The following is a 24,547-nucleotide window of genomic DNA, read 5'->3' as shown; positions in this document are numbered from 1 at the left end:
TGATAAACATGTATTAGTGTCAAATGAGATGTTGAAGCAGTATACGTGAAACCTAAGAGGATGATATCTAGTGCATGACACGATTTGAATGTATTGGTCCTAAAGCAGGGATTCTAATGCAAGCATAAATAAGGTAAAGCCTATAGCATGCTTTCTACCCTAATGATATTGATACAAATATATAATGACCCTCCCCATTTCACTAGTCATCCGCAATATTCATTTACAAGTAATTATTATAGACCAGCCGAATAAATTACATAAATAGATAAAGGAAAAGAAGAAGTTACACTATAGAGAGCCTGAAGCAGGCCCAAATATACTAAATTGTCCATAGCCTCATATGCCAAAGTTTCATAGCCTTTCTTATGTCCGGGTGTGTCAGAGTTCCATAAGGACCCCAAGGATCCCGGGTAGTACTCACACCCATACTTTATAACCAGAACTGAGTAAGTGCAGTGTGAAAGAGCCAGCTCCAATGCATAAGAGTTTAGAGGGATCTCACAGGGTCCCCAAGGCAGTCACACACTGGAGGGGCAGAACTTAAGGACCTAAGAGTGAGAGTGCTTGACATAGTTTTGAAAAGGTTTTAATATGAAAGAAATATTTGAAAAAGACTCAGTTGAAATAGTTTTATAAAATAGGAGAATTGTTCAATAAAATAGTTTTTGACAAGAGTTGTGTAATCACACAAATAGTAGATCAAACAAAGAGCCAAAACAGGTTCATCAACACTCAAATAACAACCCTTCACACATGGGTAATTGGGGCTGGGAACACATAATACATGTAAACAGAAGTCTTTGCAATTAAGGGGTAGCTAATAGTGCAAACATTAAGAAACGGATTCAGGGGTGCTAATTAGAACATAGTTATAGAATCAGAGGTGCTTTAGGGGGTTCATGGAATGTGGGATAGCTAATGATACAACACAGTAAGAATTTCAGAACCAACATAGAATCAGACAACTTAGAGTAACAAAAATTGCTTTGCAAAGAAAGGTTCATACTATAGAATAAATATCAAGTAACCCAACATTCAAAAAATAGGGTAGAGTCAAATTTAGATAGACTACAAGTTCCTGAGACATGTTGATCCTAGAAAAGGGTAGGACATAAATAACAAGCTAGGTGGAGCAATAGGTCAATTACATGTTGAACAACAAAACAATAGATAGAAATAGATTAGGAATATGATAAACTGAAGTAGTAGGAAACACATTGGTTTGAGAGCTTAAATTTAAAAACAGAACATACCAATAAAGAGAGTAAACACAAGGTGAACGACATGAGAGTGTAATAATTAGCCTTGCCTTGCAGCCGGCTAATTTAGTAACAATAGTAAGTAATAAAAGAAAGCAGAAGAGCTTTTGAGTGTATAAATGAAGTGAACTAATGTGAGTTCGTGTCCGTAAGACTATACAAGAGAGCAATATATATAGTAGTTTGAAAGCTAGGTAAATAAGCTAAGAATCAAAACTGTTCAGTAATTATAGAACTCAGAGTAAAATCAGTCCAAGTCTTCACTTAATTAAGGGAATTAGGCCAAACGGTAAAGAGCATGTGACAAGTAAGGAAATAAATCATACATAGCTGGAGTATAACAAATAAGGAAAGAGTTCAAACAATGCAAGTACATAACCGGTAATTAGGGCTAGGTTCAGAAAGTCCTAATTAAGGAAACAATATTAAGAATCAGTAAATAATGTAGTCAACCAAATAATAAGGCACGAAGATAATTTAGAAGTCAAAAATCAACACAAAATATCATCACATGAAATCAGTAAAGGGTATCAATCATAGGAAATTAGGGATTCAAATAAAAGTAGTACTGATTAAGGGAAATAAATATAAATTTATATGAATAAACAGAAATAGACATAATATAGGCAAGAAGAATCAAGTCAGAAACCCTAATAAGCACAATAGGGTAAAATTACGGAGATTCGAAACATATTCATGAGAAACAGATATTCAGACGAATTGAATGAACAAATCTGCAAAGATAGACTCAGGATTATAACATAGTGTTAAAACTAGGGTTTTAACATAACAAAAATGTGATTAAAAAGAAATTTTAATAGAAAGTCGTTTAAACATATGAGAATCAGAGAACAATATTAAAAGACCAGAGATATGCTTTGAAGAAAAGTTCCAGAAACCCTAATAGGAAAATAAAGCGAAGCTTTATGAAATCGAAAGTTTTTTCATAAAACAAACGAAAATAGTTTAGAAAAACCTCAGATTTGTTACAGATCTAAGAGGTACAAGAGAAGAGATTAGGGTTTTCTAGAAAAATAACCCAGAAATCGAGAGACCGGCTTAGAAACCCATAGGTTTAGCCGGAAAATAAAAAGATCTTACTCAAAAGGGCCATGGTCGCATGAGAATGGTGAGGACAAGCCCAGGTGTGAGTAAATGGCCACTGGTCCCTTGAGGACCTCAGGATAGCAAGAGTTCCTGTCACGGGAAGGGGGCCATTAGGGCTAGGAGTGGTGGTGAACCACCATAGTCAACGGCGAGCAAGCAAAGGTGGGTAGAAGCCATAGTTAGGGCAGAGGAAGCTTGAGTGAGAATGAGAGGAGTGAAGGCGGGTGAGGATGAGAGAATGAGGGTTGGGGGGGGGGTAAGTCGTTTAGGTTAAATTAGGTAAGAACGAATCTGGGTCGTTGATCAAATTGATCAACGACCGAGATTTAATTAGATTTGGTCGGGTATATATAGGAATTGGGCTTGGGGTATTGTGTTGAGTATGATTAGGTGTTTGGGTTGGTCTAATTTGGCTAAAATTGGAATAGAATAGGCTATTTGTTAAATGCCCAATTCAAATTAGCTAAAATATTTACAAAATAGCTAATAATTATAAATAATGACTTTCATGCATATAAAATAATTTGAAATGATTATTTAGTATTTAAAAATATACATGACTAATTTCTGGTGAAAAATAGCATAAAATTATATGCATGGGCTATAATTGCTACGTTATTGCAATTATAACAAAAAGGTACCAAATTACCTATTTATGGAATAATTTGGCCTTAGTTGGACCATAATTAAATCAAGAAATGCTTTTTGAAATCATTTGTGATGCAATTTATAATTATTTATTGGAAACAAATTAATGGACAAATTATTAAAAATGTAGGAAAATTATGAAAAAATACTAATTGCTATTAATGCATGATTTTGAAGGTATATATGCAATTTAAAAATATTTTTGGAAAAAATTAGGTGTCAACAGCTGCCCCTCTTTACCCGGAAAGGATGAAAGAGTTGTCGGATAAAGATATGATGGACAATTTTTGATCAAGCGATACGGTTTGGGAGATTCAGGTCGCACCCTGGCTTCTGACCTGCCTAAATATTCTTGGTTTTTAGGAATCAAGCTGTATGTAGTTCCAGATTCATCGTCGAAGTATACCGGTGAAATCATCACAAGAACGAACGCAACATCTAGGGATGGGCGGATGAACAGTTTATGAGGGAGATCAGGTTTGATATAGTTGAGGGAACTGGAGCGGGATTGCTACTCATTGAGATAGTCGTTGCTTGCTGGGTTTCCTGCAAATAAGAATACTACAGGCATATATTGTGCATAAAATTTAAACATGAGCAGGTTCTCATTGGACTACGAGGGCTGTCTTTGGACGGTTAAAGATGACGTCCTTGGACCATGACGTCCTGGTCCATGAATTGTTTAGTGAAGGATTTGCATGCCATGAAGTGATGTTCTCGGGCCATGACAATGGTACCTTCAAACCATGATGCCTTTGAATAATGATATGCAAATTTGAGGGATCCTCAAGCCATGGCATGGTGTCCTTCAGCTATAAGGATGATGCCTTTTAGACTATGACGCCTTTGGATAGATTGGCGATATTGCAGCCCATGATATGAAGTAATATGATGTTAACAAGACAAGGCTTATTCTTGTAAAATAAAAGGCAGAGCTTAGCCCGATTGAAAAGGGAATATATAATACTCGAAATAGAGCAATATATGGGCAAAGTGGGACAATGCTTAGCCCGTGTAGATGGGAGGCAGGGATTAGCCTCATGCAGATGGAGGAAGGGATTAGCCTCATGCAAATACGGAGGCAAGGATTAGCCTCATGCAAATATGGAGGCAAGTGTTAGCCTTATGCAAATACAGAAGCAAGGATTAGCCTCATGTAAATATGGAGGCAGGGATTAGTCTCATGCAAATATGGACGGAGGTAGGGATTAGCCTCATACAAATATGGAGGCAAGGATTAGCCTCATGCAAAAAGATGGAGACAAGGATTCGCATCATGCAAATATGGAGGCAAGGATTAACCTCATGCAAATATGGAGGAAAGGATTAGCCTCATGCAAATAGGGAGGCAAGGATTAGCCTCATGCAAATATGGAGGCATGGATTAGCCTTATGCAGATCGGGAGGCAAAGATTAGCCTCATGTAAATGTGGAGGCAGGGATTAGCCTCATGCAAATATGGATGCAAGGATTAGCCTCATGCAAATATGGAGGCAGGGATTAGCCTCATGCAAATATGGAGGCAAGGATTAGCCTCATGCAAATATGGAGGAAAGGATTAGCCTCATGCAGATAGGGAGGCAAGGATTAGCCTCATGCAAATGTGGAGGCAGGGAATAACCTTATGCAGATAGGGAGGCAAGGATTAGCCTCATGTAGATAGGGAGGCAAGGATTAGCCTCATGAGACCTGCCTTAGAGGAAGAACAAATGAACAAATTTTTCGTCCGGGCTCAGGACCCGCAGTATTATAAAAGGCTGATGTTGATTGAGAACCATAAATTTTCTGACATTATCAAGCTTGGAGAAAGGATCGAAGAAGGCATAAAAAGTGGTATGGTTACAAATTTTGTGGCCTTGCAAGCTACCAATAAGGCCTTATAGTCTGGTGGTGCGTCCAAAAAGGGACGTAGGTGCCGTAATGGTTACACAAAGAAGCAAATCCCCTATAAAATACCAAGCCTATCCAATGCTTCCACTCACATACCAGCCTACTCCAAACTACCAAGCACCATTACCTACTTATCAATCACCTCCAGCTCCCATATATCAGCCTACTATTAAGTGAGTTCGATATCGTCTACGTAACTCAAAATGCGGCCAAAGGGCAAGCATTTGGCAGATCACCTTGCTCAAAATCTGGTGGTAAGAGCATATGAACCTTTGAAGATGTATTTTCCTGATGAAGAAGTATCATTTTTAGGAGAAAACATTACCGAAGCATACAACGGTTGGAGGACGTTCTTTGATGGAGATGCAAATTTCAGAGGAGTGGGCATTGGAGCAGTTTTTGTATAAGAAACGGGTCAACATTATCCGGTATCTGCTAAACTCAGATTTCCCTGCATAAGCAACATGGCAGAGTATGAAGCCTGCATACTAGGGCTCAACATAGCAGTCGACATAAACATATCGGAGTTGTTTGTAATCGGTGATTCAGATTTACTTGTGCACTAGGTATAAAGAGAGTGGGCCACTAAGAATTCCAAGATACTGCCATATCAGCACCATGTGCAGGAATTAAGAAATAGGTTCATGAAGATAGAATTCAGACATGTGCCCAGAATTCAGAATGATTTTGTCGATGCATTGGCCACCTTGTCATCTATGATACAACATCCGGATAAGAATTATATTGATCCTATCCCGGTGAGAATTCATAATCAGTCGGCATATTGTGCCCATGTTGAAGAATAAAAAGATGGAAAACCTTGGTTCCATGACATCAAGGAGTATTTGACGAAAGGAGACTATCCGGAGCATGCAAATCACACTCAGAAGCGCACACTCCAGAGATTGGCCAATCACTTCTTCCACTAGCGGAGGAAACTTGTGAAGAAGAACTCCTGATTTGGTTTTGCTAAAATGTGTTGACGCAAAGGAAGCTTCTAAGCTACTTGAGGATGTACATGTCGGGACTCGTGGACGCACATGAATGGTTTCGTCTTGGCTAAGAAGATACTTAGGGCCGGTTACTTTTGGATGACCATGCAAATGGATTGTATCCAGTATGTCAGCAAATGTTTTCAATGCTAGGTGCATGCCAATATGATAAAAGTGCCGCCAAACGAGCTCAATGCAACAAGCTCTCAACAAACGAGCTCAATGCTTGGGGAAAATATGTTATTGGTCCAATTGAGCCCACTACTTCAAATGGACATAAGATTATTCTGGTAGCCATTGATTACTTCATGAAATGGGTAGAAGCGGCATCTTAAAAAGTCATAACCAAGAAAATCATCGCAAACTTTGTCAAGGAACGAATTGTTTGCCGATTTAGAGTTCCCGAGTCCATTGTTACTGATAATGCCGACAACATCAACAGTGATCTAGTGAAAGCCATGTGTGAAACTTTCAAAATCAAGCACAAGAATTCCACATACTACAAACCTCATATGAATGGAGCCGTAGAAGATGACAATAAAAATATCTAGAAGATACTAAGGAAGATGGTAGAGAACCACAAACAATGGCACGAGAAGCTACGTTTTGATTTATTGGGATACCACACTACGGTTCGCACATCAATCGGGGCAACTACCTACATGTTGGTTTATGGTACCGAGGCCGTCATTACAACTGAGGTAGAGATTCCTTCTTTAAGAATTATACAGGAAGCTGAACTCAGTGATGCAGAGCAGATAAGGAGCCGCTACGAACAATTTTCCCTTATCGATGGAAAGAGGATGAACAAAGTGTGTCACGGTCAACTTTATCAGAACAAAATGTCAAAACCTTTCAACAAAAGGGTCAAACTAAGGCAATTTCTATCAGGACAGCTGGTGCTGAAGAAGATCTTCTCATATCAAGATGAAGCCAAACGAAAATTCTCTCCCAACTGGCAAGGTTCGTACATGGTTCACAGGGTGCTGACAGGAGAAGCACTCATACTTGCAGAAATGGATGGAGAAATCTAGCCAAAACCAATCAATTCAAACGTAGTCAAGATATACTATGCTTAGATTATTTACATTTCCTCATATTATGTAATTGAACTACGCTTGACCTGATTCCCATTTAAGAGGGGATACGTAGGAAGTCATGTGGGTTCAGTCATATCATAATAAAATTTCCATTTCCCCTAAGATCAAAAACTAGGGAAGAATTTTGAGGATGACCCTCAAAATTCCGGAGCAAGTCCAGTCGATGCCATCGCATGCCAGAAAGTCAGTAATCAGTTAAGAAAATGGGGCAGAATTTTGAAGAAGGTTTAGCTAGGCCTATTATATGCAAACAACCGAAGGATCATCTACTAAACTGGGGCAAAATTTTGAGGAGGACCCTCAAAATTCTTACATAAGAGAGCTGTATTGCCTTTGAGATGTGTTACAGTCACTAATTCATCAGAATTACTTGATATATCAATACATTCTAAAACAACTCTATGTTTATTAATATTGCATATTTTCGAAAACTCTATTTCCATAACAGTCAGGTAACCCAGGGGAACTCGAAAAGGCTTTCAGAGCAGAGCAAAGCAAAGCCAGCCGACAGAAGCACGAACCAACCTTCCCCCCTACAAAAATTACAATTTTTTCTTTGAACACAAGAACATCTGACGTAGAGATAACATCTGCAAATATATACACATAGCAAATCCGCTATCAAACAGGCTATCAGATATTGAATATATCTCCAACTAAGAAATATACTACTCTTATTGATACTCGCTCTCTGCATGGGACTAAGCCCTGTGCCGCATATTTGTATGAGGCTAATCCTTTCCTCCATACTTGCATGAGGCTAATCCTTGTCTCCATTAGTGCATGGGGCTAATACTTGCCTCCATATCTGCATGAGGCTAATCCCTACCTCCACATTTGCATGAGGCTAACCCTCGCCTCCCTATCTACATGAGGCTAATCCTTGCCTCCATATTTGCGTGGGGTTAATCCTTGCCTCCATATCTGCATGAGCCTAATCTCTGCCTCCGTATTTGCATGAGGCTAATCCTTGCCTCCGTATTTGCATGAGGTTAATCCTTGCCTCCCTATCTGCATGAGGCTCTGGCCAACTTTCCAGTCAGCATGAGTTTCTGGAATATATACTTTAGAGGGTCCATCCTGGATATGAGGTATGTAGTGTAGGCACAGAAGTAATGCCTCAACTTATGGGTCGTCCCAGTCTAAGCATAGCAAATGCGCTCTAACAGAGAGTACCGTGCTTCACACGGTGTGAACTTCTTACTCAAGTAATATATGGCTTGCTATTTTCATCATGCATTGTCATGTTGTCCTAGAACACATTCGAATTCCTCATCTAACACAGATAAATAGAGTAGCAAAGGCCGTCCTGATTTCGATAGGACCAGAACTGGTGGTGTGGACAGGTACTCCTTGAACTAGTCAAAAGCTTTTTGGCAATCCTCTGTCCAGCTTGTCTCGACATCTTTCCTCAGCATCTTGAAGATGGGTTCAAATATAACTATGGACTGTGCTATGAAGCGACTGATATATTTGAGGAGTCCTAGAAAGCTCATCACATCTTTTTTGCTCCTAGGTGGAGGTAGTTCCTTAATAGCCTTGACTTTGGACGGATCCAGCTCGATCCCACGGCGACTGAAAATGAATCCCAGTAGCTTTATTGCGGGAACCCTGAATGCACATTTTGCGGGGTTTAGTTTCAAGTTGTACCTCCTTATACTGTCAAAGAACTTTCTCAAGTCTGCTATGTGGTCTGCGGCTTTCTTGGATTGATAATTACGTCGTCCATATACACCTCTATTTCCCTGTGTATCATATCATGGAAGATAGTTGTCATGGCTCTCATGTAAGTAGACCCAACATTCTTCAGACCAAATGGCATCATCTTTTAGCAATATATCCCCCAATGTGTAATGAAAGCTATTTTCTCTACATCTTCTTCATCCATCCAGATCTGGTGATAACCCGTGAAGCAATCTACAAAGGATTGGAGTTCATTCTTGGAGCTATTATCAATCAGGATGTGTATATTTGGCAGTGGGAAGTTGTTCTTAGGACTTTCTCTGTTTAAATCTCGGTAGTCAACACATACTATGACCTTCCCATCCTTCTTCGGAACAGGCACAATGTTAGCTAACCAAGTTGGGTACTCAACCACCCGGAGAACTTTGGCTTTGATCTGCTTGGTAACTTCCTCCTTGATTTCAAGCTCATTTCTTGTTTGAACTTTCGAAGTTTAAACTTGACTGGCGGACACACGGCATTAGTAGGCAACTTGTGAGCCACTATAGACGTGCTCAATCCGGTCATGTCATCATATGACCATACAAAAATGTCCTCAGATTCCTTTAGAAAACGGATGTATTCTTCCTTCTTTGTTGGTGATAAGTGAATGCTAATGCGGGTCTCCTTGACGGTCTCGGTGTCCCCCCAAATTTACTACTTCGGTTTCGTCCAGGTTGAACTTAGGCTTATTTTCAAAGTTTTCAACCTCTCTGTCAACTTCCTCGGGTATCTCATCTTCTTCATCTAAATCACTATCCTAATGTTGTGTTGCCTCATTACATGTCACAATCACTGGTTCATCAGGAAAAGTAATAATAACGCTGTAGAAAGAAAAAGTGTAGAATTAGTAATGAATAATAAATAGCAAATGCATTTGATTAAAATCGAAAAATCATTTAGACAAGTACGGCTCAGTGATCGAGCATCTATTTAGAAACAAGTAAATCTTAAAACAAAATTACTGGAAATCTTAAATGCCTAGAATGGCTATAGAAGTAAATCTGCCAAGCTACCTAGGGACTCAGCGGGCTCGGGATGGTATGGCAGTAATTTTGCATACATATCCCAAATGACACAACAGAACTACTGCAACTCTCGAAATTCCATTCTGACCCTTATATCAAAATCTCACCTATCAACCGGAAAACGCCAAAATTCTAATTTCACTAATTCAAGCCTAAATCTACTCCGGACCTCCAAATTACATTCCGATACGCTCCTAAGTCCCAAATCACCTCCCGAAACTATCTGAATCATCAGAACTCACATCCGATACCTCTAACACATTAGTCAATATCTGGTTGACTTTTCCAACTCAAGGTTCCTTAAAAGAGACTAAGTGTCTCAAACTTTATCAAATCCTTTCCGAAACCGAGCCAACCAACCCGATCACATATATAACCAATAGACAAAGCAATAAGAAGAAGACATGGGGGAAGTGGAGCGGTAACTCATGAGATGACTGGCCGGGTCGTCACATTCTCCATGCCATAACACCGCGACCTTAACCAAAACTAACCCCACCAGATACTAGATTAAAATTACACTGCCCTAAGGCCCACAAGTTGTCGTATTCCCCCTTAGGCACCCCAACAGTATCCCAACTGAGACACCCACTCTGAAGAGACCTTTTATGAATCTATAGTCGTTTTCTTCACCCTCCTGATATTGAAATGTATAATCCATAATGATATAGAAATACCACAAGTCTCGATACCATCCAATGTAAATCTTAAGTTCTAGCCATATACAAACTGGAAATTTTACAATTGCGATATATAAATCTTGAACCCATTAGAACCTTCTCGAGAGTCATCTACCCTGCTCACATCTCAATTGTACTGCCCAAACGGGCCAACGACCTGTGCCCCATTAGCACGACGACACCCAAAGAAGCAACCCCAACTTAGCACAATCGAGCAAATACCTACTCCATGCACAATACATCCTTTATGAATAAACATTCAATCATTCCATGATTCCCATATACTCATAGAGTGTAATACAACCTATATCCAGAAATTCCCTTACTTGATTCATCCTCGATCTCAACCTCTTCAAGTCATAACTGATTCACAAGTGTACCTCAAACCGAAACCAATACAACACATAACCGTGCAATCAACTCGTCGATATTAGACTCCCCCATTTGGTTTAGTGCCATAAATAAAACGTCTGATAACTCACAATACCCCTACTCTATTACGAACATAATCCAGCAGTGAGATTCAACTAAATCTTTCACAAGCTCCTACAACACAAACCATCTACTACCTCAAATTAGCTGCAAATCCTGCAATCATTCTCGTAACGGTCAGATCAACTACTACAACCGATCCAAACTCAGATCGCACAAGTACAACCCACTAGTAGAAAAGAAAGCCTCCAAACACATCATAAAAATCACACATCTGTGGATTAACCCGCATGTCATAACCTACCTATTTAGCCTCGAACTGACATCTTTTTATACCCTTTCACAGCCACAACTACTGCGCAATCACTTAATCTTCCTGATTCTGAACTCATCAATAAGACATGAGAATCTATTTCGACATGATTAAGCAACATGCAAGATACTTCAATACACTCATAACTTGAGTCTATACGTCACATCAAGATAGAACTCAAGCACCCAATAGTCCTTTTTACATCTTAAGCAAACTCTTCTCGTCACATTCAATCCATCTGAACACATCTCGCAGTCACATCATACTCATCATATAGCCATCCTACCACTGATCAGCCACACATTCCACTCATAGGGACTCTACCACTACAAAACAAAACTGGAATTAGCTACGAACGTCATCGCTTATCTATCGCTAAAAGGCTCGTAGCTAGTATAATTTCTTGATAATCCGTTACTAAATGAGATTAGCAACGGTTTTTTTATATTTAGCTATAGAATTTGTCCATCGCTAAAACCTGATTTTTTAGTAGTGTACCGGACATATAAGTCCAAAAGCACGTGCTCACTCAACCAAAATTCCTCGTGCTCAAATACGGTCAACATTAGTCTCAGGTCCTCTAGACTGGCCCATCATCAGCACACCAAAATCACATATCGCACCACATCCATGGAATTCATAGGTCGTTGATGCACATATGATACTGAGCACTCACATACGCATACGAATGCGTAGAAGGAATTCAAAAAGTTATGCTTCAATCTGAATCCATATCGCACGATTAGGAAAAAAGGATGGGAAATTTATCCTAAATTCCCTGTAGCCTCTCGAACATTGGTATGGACATCATCATACCGATCCGCAAGACTCTGCTAGACACTTGCTCGCGACTTATTGAACCTATGAACCTAGAGCTATGATACCAATTTGTCACGACCCAAAATCCAACTAGGTGTGATGGCACCTAACCCAACCCTCTAGGTAAGCCAGTAATAATAAACCAGTTCAAATGAGAGTTAATAAACGGAGAAATAATAATACAATTGAACTATTATACAAAGAATTCCCAAGGAATGGTAGTACAAATCACGAGCTTGTAAGATTTAGAGTTTACAAATCTAGTATGAAATAATACATTATTTGTCTGAATGTATGTAAGTAGATTTTCATATGTTTAGAGCTACAATGAACAAGAGGCAGTTGTAACTGGAATGCAGGTACGTCTTCAATGCTAGCTTCTGTCACACATAGCAACATCAACAATTAAAATCTGCACGCAAGGTGTAGAAGTGTAGTATGAGTATAACCAACCCTATGTACTCAATAAGTAAAAAATCTAACCTTAGGTCAAAAGTAGTGTCGAGCAGGAATAGAGGTCAAAGTCCAACACCAATAGCCAACAACAGTTTATAACAAAATAATAATAATGGTACAAGAAACATACTCAGATATAAGATGCTCAACTCGCTCAAGAATTCATTCTATGAAACATTAGTCAAAAACCCCTGATTTCTCTCTTGAAACCCTCAATCAAATGCCAAAAACGAAGGTACAATATCCATGATATAAAATCACAAATGAGTCGAGAACACTTACCCTAATCCACATGGTGAAAATTACTTCAAACTCGCCTCAATCCGATCCCCAAATCTCAAAATATAATAAAATAACAATAGTCAAACGATGTGAAATTAGGGGTTTCATACCCTCAGGAAACGATTTACAATCATTACTTACCTCAAACCGGTCAAATCCCTGCTTTGCGGTGCCCTTGCCTCTGGAATCGGACTCCAAACGCTCTGAATATATCCACAATCATAACAATACCCTCAATATACGCTAATGGAATGAGTTCCACAAGAAAAATTATCAAATTAGGCACAAATCCCGAAATCCTCTCAAATTCAGCCCCGAGCCCATGTCTCGGAATCCGACAACAATCACAAAATTAGAAATCCCATTCACTCGCGAATCCATACATACAAAATTTATCAAAATCCAATCTTATTTGGTCACTCAAATCCTCAAAATTCGCTCTCCAATTTTCAAGACCAAAATTCCCAAATTTCTAGCTAAACTTCTCAATTAAATGAAGAATAAAACCATAGATTCATGAAATTTAAACCATCATCGATTATAATCAGTTACCCCAATGTTGCTCCTTCAAATCCCTCGAAAGATTGCCTGTCTCCCAAGTTCCTCAGACCCAAAATTGAAAAATGAAGAACAAACTTAAAGCTGGGGCTTTTTGCCCAACAAAAACCGCAGCTGCTGTCATATTCCCGCTTCTACGGCACCGCACCTGTGGGAGTTCCATCGCAGGTGCAAAACCCACTTAATGTACCATTTCCACATCTGTGATCAGCCCATCGCACCTGCGGTGCGCACTTGCGACTCATCTTCCGCTTCTGCGGAGAAGATCAAACTTCACAGCGTCCGCATATGCAGTTCCCAATTCGCGCATGCAGCCTCGCACCTGCGGCTCCCCTTCCGCATGTGCGAAAAAACTAGCAGAAGTCACACCAGTAGCCCTGAAACATTAAAAACTAATCTGTCAACCATCCGAAACATAATCAAGGCCCTCGGAACCTCAACCAATAATACCAACAAGTTACATATCATCGTTAAAGCTTTGTCGAACATTCAGAATACTCAAAATAACATAAAAACACCGAATCACCCTCGGATTCAAGCCTAAGAACTTCTAAACTTCCGAATTCGGCAAACGATGTTGAAACCTACCAAACCTCGTCTAAAATAATCCCTATTTCAAAAATGTAACTTTAATTGAAAAAACTCTTTAATCCACATCCATAACATAAATATCTTTTGGGGGGTAAAAATGGGTGTGACAGCTCTGGCGACTTTGCCGAGGACTTCAAGAATTCGAGCTTGTATATTGACTTTATTTGGCTTTATTAATTTTTGTATATACTGTGATTTATTTGGGCCTAAATTGCTAAATGTCGCTCATTTAGCGCTTTGATATTATTTGAATCGTATAAACTACCTTTTTACGCCTCCCATATGAGTCGTCTGAATTTAAGATGTGCACGTGCTCGTGGCCTACTTTTCTGCTAGAGGTCATACCAAATAGAACGAGGCTAGATCAACAACTAGGCCGAGCATATTTTTGTGCTCCTGGTACATTGCCTCAACCTCAGCTCGAGTTGTCAGCTTGGGTAAGCCATTTCTAGAACACACCTCTAAGTTTTTAGACCTAGAATAACATAGCCTCATGCCGGATCCCTAGTAGGAACGTTTGTATGCATTACATGCATTTGACTTTAGGGACTCAACACAGGGGATGGGTCCATCTAGGACAGGTGTACCCCAAATAAAAGACCATTCTGATACATCTTACGTGCTATTTGTAAATTTATTTGCTTCGATTGGCATGTGGATCGGCTAGGGAAAGAAAATCAAGAGATAAACCAAGAGTTAGGTAAGAGAGAAATTAAGCTCGGTTATGACAACCCCGGTATTTGGAAAATGTCCTGAAACTCGGCCTTAAATTTTTCCAAATGAATCAATGTCATGTTTTCCCGATTATGTGAAAACTGACCAACCTACGTAGGTCTGATTCTCAGCGGACGTGAGATACGTAGACAATCTACATATGGTTCGGCCTCATTTAGAAAACAATAACCAAAAAAACAAATATGTTCGGTGCTTTGGTCAAAAGAGTAAGCCGACCTAGCTTCGGTTGCGTTTGGAGTCATTTTTGCCGGAATAGACTTAGAACATCTTCAAATTGTCGAAGGGCTATTTTCGCAAAGAACGGACATGTCTGTTAATGGAACATCACTTCTTTCATAAGGTGTCCTTCCCCGGCCTCAAACTTTATTTGAAAGTGTGAAGGGGCCATTGTTTCAAAAATAGCTACCTTTTGCTAATATTGCATATGTAGCCACCATCCTTTGATTTTTTCCGTAGAAAATTGAAAACTTGTTTTGCAAAAAGAGTCCACTGGCGTCAACTCTAACCCTAACCATCCACGGGTACAAAATGAACACTATTCAAAACCCGCCATTAACTGTCGTAGAGCAAGCTCTGTTGTAGCTTCAAATGTGGTGGTATGACTTGGATAAAGATGGTCAGGATTGGGTAACAAGGCATTTGGGCGCTCTCAAAGACATTATGAAAGTCAAACCGCAAGATGATCTAATTAAAGCCTTAGTGACTTTCTAAGATCCTGTCCACAACGTCTTTCATTTCTCGGATTTTGAGCTTACTCCCATTTTGGAGGAAGTAGTCGGATATTGTGGTTTCGTCCGGGATTTGAGAAATAAGCAACTTATATTCCCAAGGTCTCCCTTTATGCACCAATTCTTTAATCTCCTGAATATTAGTAAGCAAATTTGGAGGAACAATTTAAACAATGAATGATGTTCCTTTTACTTCCTGTATTCCAGATATGGGCACTCAAATGGGTTTGAAATACACGAAAAGGGCTTGAACAACAAGCAAACAAGGACACCTGAAAAAATTCATTGTCACTTTGCTTTCATAGTGGCATTTCTTGGAATCACGGTCTTCCCAAATGAAGAACAGAAAATGGATATCCGGATGGCCAGAATATCGCAAGTCCTTAATACCAAATAGGATCACACGCTTGATCCACTCATATTGTCGGACATCTATTGATCATTGACATTGTGTAAATCTGGGGCGAAGTTTTTTGAAGGGTGCAATATTCTTTTGCAAATGTGGACCTAGGTTATGGCATATGGTTTGAGAGAAAGTCTTGTGGTAATGATGAGCTAGATCCCAAGCCCTAAAGACCCGCCAAAATACCTCATATTCAAGCTTTTGGTGATAAAATCTGAGAATAGTTGGTTTGGGGAGAAAAGGAGAAGAAATATTAAGCCACCATTCACACCATAGAAGACAAGTTGAGAAACCTTACATTTGATAATGACTTATAGGCGCAAAAAGATGAAGGTGAAAGGAAAAGGTTGACCGAGAGAACGAGGCACTCCGACCCCAACTCCGGGATATGAGGATAGTTGCTGAAATGCCTGTGAGGAGTAAGAAGGATGAAAAACTCATAAGCAACTTAAGGCTAAAGGTTCATGATTATGCGACCGACCTGACAAAGGCCGAGATAGATTTGTTGAAGGCTCAAGCACAGTTGACAAAAGGTGCGGAAGAACGGACAAGGTTTGCTCACCAACAGAAGCAGAGATACGATAAAGAGTTCACAATTTTAAGGAAGAATTTGACCATCCTTGAAAATGAAATGGTACAACAGACAAAAGACTTCAAAATGGAAAGAGATCATTGCTACGCATTGATTTCCCGATTGGAAGAAGGCATGCTGCAGTTGCAAGACCAAAACCACATAGCGACGCAGGTGTTGGAGGCTCAGACACAACAAATTAGGTGCCTACTTCAAGAAAAAGGATGTCATTAGAATGAGGATTAAAGAAATCATTAATTATGTTGCACTGAAGTGCCATGAATGTGAAGATATGACTAGGTCCATGTTCTTTCCTTCAGTGACGATCTTTGTCTGTCAAGCGATAGCTAATTTAGAGTACCTTCAAGAATAGATCGCACACAGGCCCTCATCGAGACAGACTAATGTCCCACGGGCCCCCGGAGTAGCATTGGTGCTCTTATGTATTCTTGACCTTTTTTGACTTTGAGTCTGTATTCTACTTTTTTGAGTCTGTTCATCTTTTCCAAGTATGTTTGTTCTTCTATTTTGAGTATGTATGTTTCTTTTTAAATCGTCAGTATTTCCAAGTCTTTGTAATAGAAAAACCCAAAAAGATTATTTTTAATGAAATATTAAAATACCCAAAACTTTGTCCTTTTTTATTCTATATTTGATCCTCCTAAACTACGTAATGATCTGATTTATATGGTGTCATGATACGTAGGCAGTCCCTATCGAATTCAGTTATAGCCATAAACAATTTGATAAAATAAATAACCGACAAAGAATAAAAAGAAGAAAAAGAGAAAAATTGAGTGAACAAGAAAGAAAAGAGTGAAAAATAAAAGAGCAAAAAACATCAAATAAAAAAAAGACAAGGGAAAAGAAATCAGGAATTTGACTAAAGAGATAGTAAAGCGGGGATGAAACACATAGCTGTTGCAAAAACATTTAGAAATGTTTAACTGTTAAGGTGCATTGCATCCCCAATATGCGATTCCCTATATATTAAATGTCTGAAACTGACAAGGTTGTTGTGTGTGCAATAAATACAGGTCTTGTTTAGGTGGTTGGTTTTGTTGATAATCTAGCTTCCCATCCTTACTTCGCAAGATCCAAAAACAGTGTTCCTATGACCTCCAAAAGTCATATACCAATTATCGATCTTGAGGATAGCCCGATATCGGTTATTCCACAGCCAGAATCAGCAGCCACTAAAGAAAATAGGAGGTTGCATGTTCGTATGCTAGAGATATGGGACACCTGGTCCAACGACAAAGAACCACCCAGTACAATTCCCAGATTTCCTGAACTGCTCCCAAGGATGGGTGGAAGTACCAACATTCCCATCCTCGTGACTAACCCATTTGTCTCGTTTGGATACCCCGCTATATCATCCAACTTTACCAGTATGCCTTCTCAGGTCTGCTCCTAGACACCATTTTCTGGGGTACCTTCTACATTATTCACCGTACCACAAGTCCCTAATACGACACAACCAATAGTGCCCAGGCCATGCTTTGAGCCTTCAACTTTCACTTTTCAAGATCCATAATTTTAGCTAGACACAACTCATATTACCCAAAACTCTTACCCCCAGCACTCGCAATATGAGTTTCCAATGGAGCAGGAAAGAACAATGAGATACCCCAAGCAAGAAGAAATGGCCCGAAAGATGAAAAGCCTCGAACAAAGTCTAGAAAACATGCAAGGCCTGAGTGGCCAAACGAGTGTCTCATACTCCGACCTGTGTATATTTCCCCATGTTCACTTTTTTGCTGGCTTCAAAATGCCAAAATTTAAAAAGTACGATGGGCACGGAGGATTGATTGCTCATCTGAAATGATACTGTAACCAACTGAGGGGTGCTGGCGGAAAAGAAGAATTATTGATGGCTTATTTCAGGGAAAGCCTAACGGGAATTGCCTCAAAATGGTACATGGACCAGAACATCTCCCAGTGGCATATATAGGACAATTTGGCCCGAGATTTTGTTAGGAAATTTCAATTCAATGTTGATATAGCTCCAGATAGGAACCGTAGAAAGTTTCCGTGAATATGCTATCAAGTGGCGTGAGCAAGTAGCCAGAGTGAAACCGCATATGGCTAAGATATAAATGGTCAATGTTTTCTTGGAGGCCCAAGAGGCCGATTATTTTCAGAAATATGATGTCTACTCTGGGTAAACCGTTCGCGGAGGCTATAAAAATTAGAGAAATGGTAGAAAATGGCCTGAAAATCGGCCGGATCATAAGTCATTCTGCTTTGAGAGCCACCTCACAAGCCATCCAGAACAGCTCGAGGGGTTTTGCAAATCGAAAAAAGAGGGAAGAAGGAGCCATGATGGCTTCAGTTTTGAGAGGCCCCCATCGATCACATGATCATTCTTACATGCCTCATAGAACCCCACAATACTACTACCCCCACTAAGATGCAGCATATGCCGTGGCACTGCCTCCCTATGCGGTGATGAATGGCCAACCCTATACACAGCCTCACCAACACTACAATCAAAACCGAGCTCCACCTCTTAGAAATAACCACCATCTCCGAGCTCCATATAGCCCCCGCCCACTACAAAACAATTACCAACATAATACATGCCCTCGTGAGGCTCCCAGGAGAAACAACTTCACCTTATTGGTGAATCCTACTCCAGCCTATTCCCGAAGTTGATCCAGTTGGGTCTATTTCAATTCGTACCCCCAAACAGGCAAAATCCTGAATCCCCATCATTGCTGACTAGTACCAGGTGTGCCTACCCTTTGGGTGTAGAGGTTCATAATACAGAGGACTTTTGGACCCTGAAGAGAACAATTGAGAGTTTGATAGAACAAAAACGAGTGGTGCTGAGGGACGATAAAGTCCCTAATGTCACTAAAAATCCATTATCGGCTCACAACAATGGGACGGTCATTGGAATGATCAGCAATAACAAGGAATTTAATCCAGCCTTGAAATCCATCACCGCTATCGCCGATTCAGAGGCAAGACCCAAAGCGACAGCGAAACAAGCCATAAATGAGAAGAAACCCACTCCAATTCCTCAAGCTATAGATAGAGTTGTAGAAGCAAAAGTAGGGGCAGCACCTGATAAGAATGCAATTATCTATGTTCTAAGGCTCCAAGGAAAGAACATCTCATTTTGAGCACTCCCAAAAGATTCGAGCAAAGTAAACCCACATTGAATGTGTCGAAGATGTATGTGCCAAAAGGAACCTATGTGGCACGAGGACCGGTAATTCTACCAAGGCTAACTGAGCCTGTGGTTACCAACCGCGTACCATAGAGCCCTATGAGAGACCCCACCACAGTATCCTGGAATTACAACAAAACAATTGTTATTTACATGGGGAAAGTGATCATGCGGGGAGGTGAACGAGATGAACCAAGATGGGAAATACCACAACCTAGAAGAGTTAAAGAAAGCAAAACCGAACAAGGAGAAGCAATTTCCACCCAAGAAGCCGATGAACGCTGAAGAAGCAGAAGTGTTTTTCCGAAAAATGAAAACTTAGGAATATTCCTTAGTTGACCAACTTCGGAAGACTCCTTCCCAATTCTCATTTTTATCTCTATTGATAAGCTCAAATGAACATCAGAATGTGCTCTTAAAAACATTGAATGAGGCATATATCCCAATTGAAACTTTAGTTGAACAATTGGAGAGAATGGCTGAACGATTCTTCGAAGTCAACATGATTTCTTTCAGCCGCGTTGATTTCCCCTAGAGGGAGCCGCCCACAACAAAACCCTTCACTTGACTGTCAAATGTGAGGGCTAATATGTAAAGAGAGTCACTATAGATGGCAGTTCCGGGGTCGACATTTGCCCTCTCTCAATGCTTCATAAGATAAAGATTGGAACAGAAAGAATTCGAGCAAACAATGTCTGTGTGTGCACTTTTGATTGTATCAAGTGAGATACAATAGGGAAAATTGATCTGATTTTGACCATTGGCCCCGTGGACTTCGAAGTGGCTTTCCAGGTTCTGGACATGGATACCTCATATAATTTTATTATAGGAAGGCCATGGATTCATGTTGCAGGAGTTGTGCCCTCCACAATCCACCAAATGATCAAGTTTGATCATGGAAACCAAGAAATTGTTGTCCATGGGGAGGATAATAGTCCATTTACAAGGACCCTTCAGTCCCGTGTCTCGAAGCTAGAGAAGGAAGTGAGCACATTGTATACTAAGACTTTGAAATTGTGGTCGACGATCAATGCCAAGAAGGGCCCCTATCCCTCAACCTTGCTATCTGATTCCTCGGTCATGGTCATCGCTGAAATGATTAGACATAGGTACAAGCCCAGAAAGGGGCTCGGGGTATCTCAACAAGGCATCACAGAGCCTATCACTTTGATTATCAACGAGAAGTTCTTCGGTATAGGTTTCCAAGCTACAAATGCTGATAGAAAATGGGCTGATGAGTGCAAGAAAAATGGGTAGGTCCTGCCCCTGCCCGTTCTGCATCTCACCAAGTCACTTGTTAAACCCAAATTTATAGAAGAAGAGGCCTTGACGGCCGAAGAGATTGAGGATATTTGTAAAGCCATGAAACAAATATTGTATGAGTCCCATATGGTCCAGTCAGGGGAAGGAACGAGCACTACTGAGGTGTTGTACATAGGACCGGATGTCAAGCTTCAGAATTGGAAAACTACCCCATTCCCTGTCAGGAGGGAGTCTCGGTAGTCCCGTGTTGCCATCCTTTCTACATTATGAGTTATTTCAGGGTGTAACTCGAATGTTTTTATTTTATTGTCTTTTAATTTTGATGTAAACCCTCATATCTTCAATTCAATAAAATGAAATCAATCTTTCAATGTCAGTGGAAGTCTCCTTTTTCTTTATTCTGATTTTGCTATTTTTCTTATCTTTTTCTTCTCAGTTCTAATAATGTGGACGTAAATAATATGACATGCTTGCGGACTTCATGCCCATATACTAAAACGCTGTCTAACTATGAAATAATAAATCAAGAGCCAAAATATGATGAAGATGAGACTTTTAGGAAAATAAATCGAGAATTGGAACAATTTGAGAATAAGCCTAAGCCAAACTTAAATGAAATTGATCTAGTTAATTTGGGCAGTCCAGAAAAGGTCCGGGAAATCACGATAAGCATTCACGTCGATGAAAGAACTAGGGATGTATTGATCCACCTTTTGTTTGAATTCAAAGATGTGCTTGCATGGTCCTATGATGATATTCTAGGGCTGAGCATTGATTTGGTGGTACATAAATTTCCAACTTATCTCGGTTACCCACCCTTCCAATAAAAGCAAAGAAAGTTTAAAACATAAATCAGTGATAAAATCAAAGAAGGAGTCACTAAACAATTGAAAACTGGTGTGATCGGTGTGGTCCGATACATTACATGGCTGGCTAATGTGGTCTAGTGCCAAAGAAAGATGGGAAAACCTGAGTGTGTGTTGGCTATCAGGATTTGAACAAGGCAAGTCCCAAGGACAACTTTTGCATTTCCAAACACCACATTCTTGTTGACAACTGTGCCAAACATGAGATACAGTCTTTCGTAGATTGCAATGCTGGATATCACCAGGTTCTGATGGATGATGAAGATTCAGAAAAGATGACTTTCACCATACCTTGGGTACTTACTATTACAGTGTCATGCCATTTGGTTTGAAAAATGCCGGGGCGACCTACATGAGAGCTGTGACTATCATCTTTCATGACATGATGCACCAGGAAATTGAGGTGTATGTGGATGATGTGATTATTAAATCCAAAACACAGGAAGAACATGTGTGGGATTTGAGAAAGTTCTTTGAGCGCCTGCGAATGTATGACTTATAACTGAACCCAGCTAAATGTGCATTTGGAGTTCCATCTGGAAAGCTTCTGGGGTTTATAGTCAGCCGAAAGGGTATCGGGGTAGATCCAACAAAGATAAAGTCTATTCGGGATTCTCCACCTCCGAGAACCAAGAAGGAGGTCATGAGTCTGCTAGGAAGATTGAATTACATCAAAAGATTCATTGCTAAACTTACTACCACCTGTGAGCCCATATTTAAGTTGTTGAAGAAAGATGCGGCAATCAAATGGACAGATGAATGTCAAAAGGTTTTTGATAAAATCAAAGAATATTTGTCAAATATGCCAGTGTTGGTTCCATTCGAACCAGGAAGACCTTTCTTCTTGTATTTGACAGTCTTCAAAAATTCCTTTAGTTGTGTCCTAGGGAAACACAATGTGACCAGGAAGAGAGAGCAATCCATATACTATATGAGCAAGAAGGTCACTTGTTATGAAGCCAAGTACACTTTGCTGGAGAGAACTTGTTGCGCCCTAACTTGGGTAGCCTAGAAGCTCAGATATTATCTTTTGGCCTACACCACATATATCATAACCAGAATGGACCCTCTAAAGTACATATTCCAAAAACCAATGCCCATGGGAAGGTTAGCAAAATGGAAAATCCTGCTCACCGAGTTTGACATAATCTATGTCACCCGCAGAATGATGAAAGCCCAAGCCTTGGCAGATCATCTAGCTGAGAATACGGTTGATGATGAATACCAACCTCTAAGTACTCACTTTTCGAACGAGGAAGTAAACTCGGTTGAAGTAATTCCAGAGGACAGAAATGCTTGGAAAATTGTTGGAGCTGTAAATGCAAAAGGCGTAGGGAATGGAGCAATTCTAATTTTGCCCACAGGTCAACACTACCCGGCCACAACCCAACTTTAGTTCTTCTATACAAACAACACTGCAGACTATTAAGCTTGCATCACGGGCATGAACATGGCAATTGATCTGGATGTATAGGAATTGTTAATCATGAGGGATTCTGACTTGATCATTCGGCAAGCCCAAGGTGAATGGGAAACTCGAGACATCAAACTCATCTCATAAATGAAATATGTGGAAGATCTCAGCAAACGGTTCAAGTCCGTTGAGTTCAGGTGTATTCCTCGATTCCACAATGAGCTAGCTGATGCACTAGCTACTTTGGCCTCAATGATGTCGTATCCGGGCAATGTCCATACTGACCCACTGGAAATATAAATTCGAGAAAGGCATGGTTATTGTTATACAATTGAAATAGAACTATATGTTTAGCCATGGTATCGTGATATCAAAAGGTTTTTAAAAGCAAAGAAATATCCCGAGCAGGCCAGTGGATATTAAAAAGAATTATCAGAAGGCTTGCCAGCAGTTTCTTTTTGAGTAGAGAGGTCTTGTACAAAAGAATGCCAGATTTGAATCTTGTGGGTACGTAGATACCCGAAAAGCTGAAAAGATCATGAACGAAGTGCATTCGAGAGTATGTGGGCCTTACATGAACGAATATATCCCTGCAAAGGAAATCGTCCGGGTAGGTTATTACTGGATGACCATGGAAAAGTGTTGCTTCAGTTTTGTCCAGAAGTGCCATTAGTGCCAGATACACGGTGACATGATTCATGCATCGCCTTCAAAGTTACATCCTATGTCGGCACCTTGGCCATTCGTTGCCTGGGGTTTGGATGTTATTGGGACGAATGAGCCGAAACCTTCAAATGGGAATAGATTCATCCTGGTTGCCATTGATTATTTCACAAAGTGGGTTGAAGCAGTCACTTTCAAAGCCGTCACCAAGAAAGTGGTGGTAGACTTTGTGCATTCCAATATTATTTGTCATTTTGGTATTCCTAAAACTATCATTACAGACAATACTGCAAATCTGAACAGCCACTTAATGAGGGAGGTATGCAAACAGTTTAAACTTACGTATCGTAATTCTACCCCATAACGACCCAAAGCTAATGGCGATGTTAAAGCTGCAAACAAGAACATCAAGAAGATCCTCAGGAAAATGATTCAGAGCTCCAGAAAATGGCATAAAAAGCTGCCTTTTGCATTATTAGGATATTGCACAACCGTGCGAATATTAGTAGGGCCACACACTACTTATTTGTTTATGGCACTAAAGCCATAATACCTATAGAAGTTGAGATTCCCTCTCTTTGAATCACCGTTGAAGCCGAGATCGAGGATGATGAACGGGTCAAGAGCCGGTTGGAAAAATTAACTATGATTGATGAAAAACACATGTCTGTAGTTTGCCACGGGCAGTTGTAACAACAAAGAATGGCCTTTGCCTACAACAGGAAAGTGCGGCCTAGGAAATTCGAAGTGGAGCAACTCGTTCTGAGACGTATTCTCCTGCATCATGAATAAGCCAAAAGAAAATTTGCTCTGAATTGGAAATGTCCGTACAATATACGAAGAGTG

General features: G+C 40.0%; 1 protein-coding gene across 1 annotated transcript; it reads left to right on the top strand.

Moving 5' to 3' along the window:
• The first annotated feature begins 20,296 nt into the window (after nt 1–20,296).
• Nucleotides 20,297–22,636, top strand: LOC138884951 (uncharacterized). The gene is made up of 5 exons (XM_070165830.1): nt 20,297–20,748; nt 21,195–21,540; nt 21,750–21,920; nt 22,019–22,113; nt 22,189–22,636. Exons 1-5 carry the CDS (start codon nt 20,297–20,299, stop codon nt 22,634–22,636), a joined length of 1,512 nt encoding a protein of 503 aa, XP_070021931.1.
• Nucleotides 22,637–24,547: the final 1,911 nt, after the last annotated feature.

The sequence above is a fragment of the Nicotiana sylvestris genome, chromosome 2, assembly GCF_000393655.2.
Source record: "Nicotiana sylvestris chromosome 2, ASM39365v2, whole genome shotgun sequence".
NCBI lineage: Eukaryota > Viridiplantae > Streptophyta > Magnoliopsida > Solanales > Solanaceae > Nicotiana > Nicotiana sylvestris.
The sequence above is the reverse complement of the archived record's forward strand: the minus strand, read 5'-3'. Positions and strand labels throughout refer to the sequence as shown.

Bases quoted from the DNA above. Each gene is read 5' to 3' on its own strand.
- LOC138884951 (XM_070165830.1), top strand. From the start codon at position 20,297: ATGGATACCTCATATAATTTTATTATAGGAAGGCCATGGATTCATGTT. The intron at 20,749-21,194 runs GTAGGTCCTGCC...TTTTCTTCTCAG, and splicing joins GATGAGTGCAAGAAAAATGG to TTCTAATAATGTGGACGTAA. The intron at 22,114-22,188 runs GTATGACTTATA...GTTTATAGTCAG, and splicing joins TTCTTTGAGCGCCTGCGAAT to CCGAAAGGGTATCGGGGTAG.